Source organism: Stylophora pistillata, chromosome 2 (genome assembly GCF_964205215.1).
Source record: "Stylophora pistillata chromosome 2, jaStyPist1.2, whole genome shotgun sequence".
NCBI classification, from domain to species: Eukaryota; Metazoa; Cnidaria; class Anthozoa; order Scleractinia; family Pocilloporidae; genus Stylophora; species Stylophora pistillata.
The window spans coordinates 54,714,823-54,719,332 of NC_142520.1; the positions used below are offsets into that span (position 1 = coordinate 54,714,823).

The window sequence follows — 4,510 nt, forward strand, 5'->3', positions numbered from 1 at the left end:
ACTATCTTTCTAAGTGGAGCCCCACGTATTTCCGTTGTTACGTAAAAATGTCACCTTTATTAAAAAAAAAAAAAAAAAAAACATCGCACCTGAAGAAGGCTGGTTTGGCAAGCCGTAACTTTACATTTCTTCCTATGTTGTATCTATCTTTGCTTCTATACTATGATTTTAACTTGTTACACCGATCAGTTTACTAGTTTGATGTAAACATACGAAGTTCCTCAAAGCAATAGTGAACAATTGATTTCTCATCTACATTTTTGTTGGCACATCTCTTTCAGTTCTCAACACCTGTCACGATCACCAAGGAGGCTTGGCAGATCGCAAGATAGAACAAGGCGACGATTTGCATGTATTTTATGGCACCTATTTGATCAAAGCTTTAAACTTACGTTCAGGCCGGTTTAATACAATATTGAAGTAAAAAACAGACGATTACGGCTAAATGGATCATGAAAGAGCAAATCGGTGCTGGTTTACGCCTGCCACACTACTAGTATCAGTATAGCAGTTATAAAAATAGACCCTTTACTCTCAGTGATAAGTAAAGGATTAGAATCCTTTATTTAAAAAAATGTTAATAAGAACTTTGGGTTTAAGTAATGATCCGCATATCAAGGATAGCGCTGAAAGGCAATGCACGATGGAATATCAACTTTTTTCATTTTAACAACCAGTTATCTCATTGGCCTGACTCAAAAACCGCTAAAAAGTTAAGGTTCAAGTTGCATTTTGTCTAATGCTTTTTAAGTTTTCAAGTATATTTGAGACCCAATCGCACAACATACAATTTTTAAAAGATATTGTATTTGGGGAACTTCATCAAAGAAGCAAAATTAATATCTATTGTCTTCTGCTATTCTGATTGGTTAAGCACGAACATTACCTAAAATCTCTTTGATGCAAATGGTTTTATTTTTGTAACGAGCTCCTTCCCTATTCTTGAAAGCAAAGATATTCTATGTGGGAAAGAGCCAATGCCACGGAACAATGAAGTTTGCTACCGTTCTTATGTGGAACATAACTTAATATGGGTACCACATTTATTTCTTTCATTAATTTCTTGTGAGTGTCTTGGTTGATCCTGAGGTCGATAAATTTTTGTTGTTATTGTTATTATCTTTATCGGAACTGGCCATTCTGTCTTATCCATCATAGCGATGGACTCATCTCGTTAAAAAAAAAAAAACCATTTTGATGTCTTTTGTTATCGATTTGTTAGCAGCAATTCCAAAATCCTTGTACACTTCGAATCAACTTCGAAGGATTTGTACTTGTCACTTTAGACACTGATTTACATGCTTACGTATGTAAATCAGTGTCTCAACTGAAAATTGGTGTTTTATTCCTAGATTTAAGCGCTCTAGGTTTCAGTCAAAGTCCAGATCACGTTTATCGGAAAGGCATCATTTTGAGATTACCGAATCGCGCCGGGTTTCCTATAATGAACCAAGGTCAGTATAAATGTTGTGGTCTGTTTAATTTCGATTAATTTTTGTTCACCAAGCTCTCTATACCTTCTCCAGTATTTTAAAGTAAAGGAGAACCTAGCGAAAAGTACATTTTCAAGAAAACAATGCCTAAATATTGTTTTAAGAAAATAACATCCGTCCGCCCCTTCAACGCCTTTCCCTTTCAACATTGCGCAATACACTGGACTCAAACTGGACAAAACAATTCAGGATCGGTTCATACAATAACTTTTGAAAATAAGCACCGATTAGGCGTGGAACTAGCTTACAGTCGAGGCTCATGCGGGGGAGTCTCATTAAAAATGTTTGCATGTGAAAAGATTTTCCCGCATGAGCCTCGACTGCAGGCTAGTTCCAGTTCAATACCATGAATATGAATATTGTCGTCCTTTAACTATTTTCTACATTGACATATATTCTGTGAATTAATCGGCAATCGATCGGCAAGCAAAGAATTCGGCCCTGGCATACGGCAAATTCATCGGGAAATACGCTTTTCAAAGGTTCATCCCTTAACTGTACATGTCGTAAAAAAATGAGCCTTTGCGATCCTTTGGTGGTACTTTGACTGTTTCTAGCAAATGCACCGCTTACCGCTCAACTAGCTTTAACGTGCTAAAGAACCTTAATTTCTTGTCGCGGATAATGTTTTCTATATGCTTTTTCCTCCGTGTATCGGACAAATCCATTGGAACTGCGCTTCTTTTGAAGAAAAGATTGTTTTAAATCTCCCATTTCAAAGGGGGTTAATTGATTTATTAATGAATGATCTTTCGGAAAGAGTGTTCGACAACATACTGTCAGACACAAACGCAAAGAAGATACTGGTCAATTGCCGTATGTAATATCGTTCTCGTTGCAACAGCGTGAGCCAGGTTCAAATGTTGCATCAAGTACTCTGCTACAGGGTGACACTCAACAAGTACTTTGTCAGCAGTCCGTCCTTCATTGTGAAATTTTGTTCAAAGCAGAAGTTGCCGCTGTGAAACACGGTGGACGAACGGAGAAATGGGGTTTTTTCTTGGCTCACCTTCTAAAGGATCTCTTAGTCGAGGACAGAGCTGCAAATGAACTGCAGTTTACCGAAAATGTAATGGATATTATGTGGCTGGACAATAGCGAAACTGAGGACATGTTCCTGTTCAAAGAAGTGTACGAAGACCACAAAAATTCGCCCTATTCCATTGTGGACCGTGTTTGTGTCGCTATCACCTCTAACGAAAATGATTCAAAATGCTATCAACTCTCGCAAGAAGAAGTTGATAGAATTGAAAGGATTCTTAAAGGTGGAAACAACAGTGACATCGAGTCCGACGAGGAAACTAGAGAAAACAAAGTTGCTTCCGCATCCAGGGATGACCATCCCAGAAGTGTAGCTTGTAATGCGAGATCTGGACGCACTGCAACACGTATAAGCCTAAATTAAGTTAATACTTTGCTTAACGCAACATACGTATTCATTGGTATAAGTATTCTAGGATCTCAAAGTTATTTCTTTCGTTGTGTTATTTTTAAAAGCTTAATGCAATTTTGAGAAAGTTGAGTGACAATATTTCCACATCGGAAAGACTCAGTAAAATGTGGTTCTCGGGTATTTACCATCAAATCTACCAAGAATTCGCGCTATTATATTGTTGAATAACTATGTTGTTTTGATCTTAAATACGTTATCAATTAAAATTCCAGTGTTTTTTAGGTTGCGTTATAGAGACGAAAGACTCAATCCGATGATCGAAAATAAGAATATCAAACATTATGATGCTTAGATATCTACCAATAATTTGCGCAAAGTAAATAGGACTATGGAAAAAAGTATGTGTCGAACGCCATCGTAAGAGCTTTCCGTCGTCACTGCTTAAAGTCCCTATAGTGTAGATGTTTAGTGTACATTTTTGTTCAGTGTACAATATGTAAAAATAAATGCCACGCCTATAAGGTTGATATCTGAATAAACCTCAGGCTGGAGTTAAGTAAATAAATACAGTAATTAGATTGAACATGACGCTGATGGTTTTAAATCATATTTTACTTGAAGTGAAATCATCTATTTCACAATAAAGCGAATTAGAAACTGCCCAAAAAACTCAAATAAGGAATAATGAATAACGAGAAAAATTTAAAAATGAATAATGAATAACCTCGAAAAAAATTAAAGGAAGAATGAATAAGTGAGATCCAATTATTCCGCTTCCACCCCCGATTATGTCATCACTGTCTGGTTCGTCTCTTTGTGACTGCCTGCCTCGAGTGACGTGTCGGTGTGTTTTTGGAGTGTCGAAGAGCAATCGAACAGTTATAATCTACAAATGGGAAAAAAAAGGAGATAGATCGCGACAGACGGTAGGTTAAATAGGTTAAGTTTGATATCGTAATCTACATTCGGTTCATGTTTGTTGTTCACTACAGTTCATACGCTATCATGATCAAAGTTGCATTACTAATTCCAGGTCGCGTTCCCAATCCTGGTCGCCTGAAAGGTCAGAGCGAGCTCAAAATGGTCGAAAAGATCGGAAAGGTGGGTCAATTTTAAGAGAGGCCGCCAGAATATTTCGAGAATTGAAAATCAGTGACGAAAAATCGAATTTTTTTTATTCTGCCAAAACATCCCTTTCTGTGAACTAGTTTCGAAAAAAATATTTTTAAGTTCCAGCGATTTTCTTTCCAGCTGATATTTAAAAAAGTTTGAAAATTCCTTAAAAAAGCCGTTTTCGCCTTGCCTAAACGGTCAAATCGTCACGCAACTTTAGAAAAATGTTGGCAGCGCAAACCAAGTCCATTTACCATCGAACTTTGCACAGTAACTATAATATCACTGCACAGTAAATGCATGTAAAAATTTTCTTGTAATTTTCTTCGGTATGGGTTTTATCGCCGTTTTTATAAAGGTGTATTTTGCACGCCTTTTCAGGAGACAAAATGAAGGCTAAGTTTAACCGGTTTAAACGACACCTGGTACCTAAAAATTTCGACATTAAAACCATATCAGACGAGAGCTCATTTATCAAACTATACACCTGGAGAGTTTGACCGTTGGAAAT

At 36.9% G+C, this 4,510-nt stretch overlaps 1 protein-coding gene across 1 annotated transcript; it reads left to right on the forward strand.

Annotated features, from left to right (window-relative positions):
- The first annotated feature begins 2,252 nt into the window (after positions 1-2,252).
- LOC148740433 (uncharacterized) lies at positions 2,253-3,298 on the forward strand. The gene has a single exon (XM_088750651.1). It carries the CDS (start codon positions 2,566-2,568, stop codon positions 2,896-2,898), a length of 333 nt encoding a protein of 110 aa, XP_088606777.1. The 5' UTR covers positions 2,253-2,565; the 3' UTR covers positions 2,899-3,298.
- Positions 3,299-4,510: the final 1,212 nt, after the last annotated feature.

What these genes read in the sequence shown, in the direction of transcription:
- LOC148740433 (XM_088750651.1), top strand. Translation starts at nt 2,566, where the DNA reads ATGGATATTATGTGGCTGGACAATAGCGAAACTGAGGACATGTTCCTG.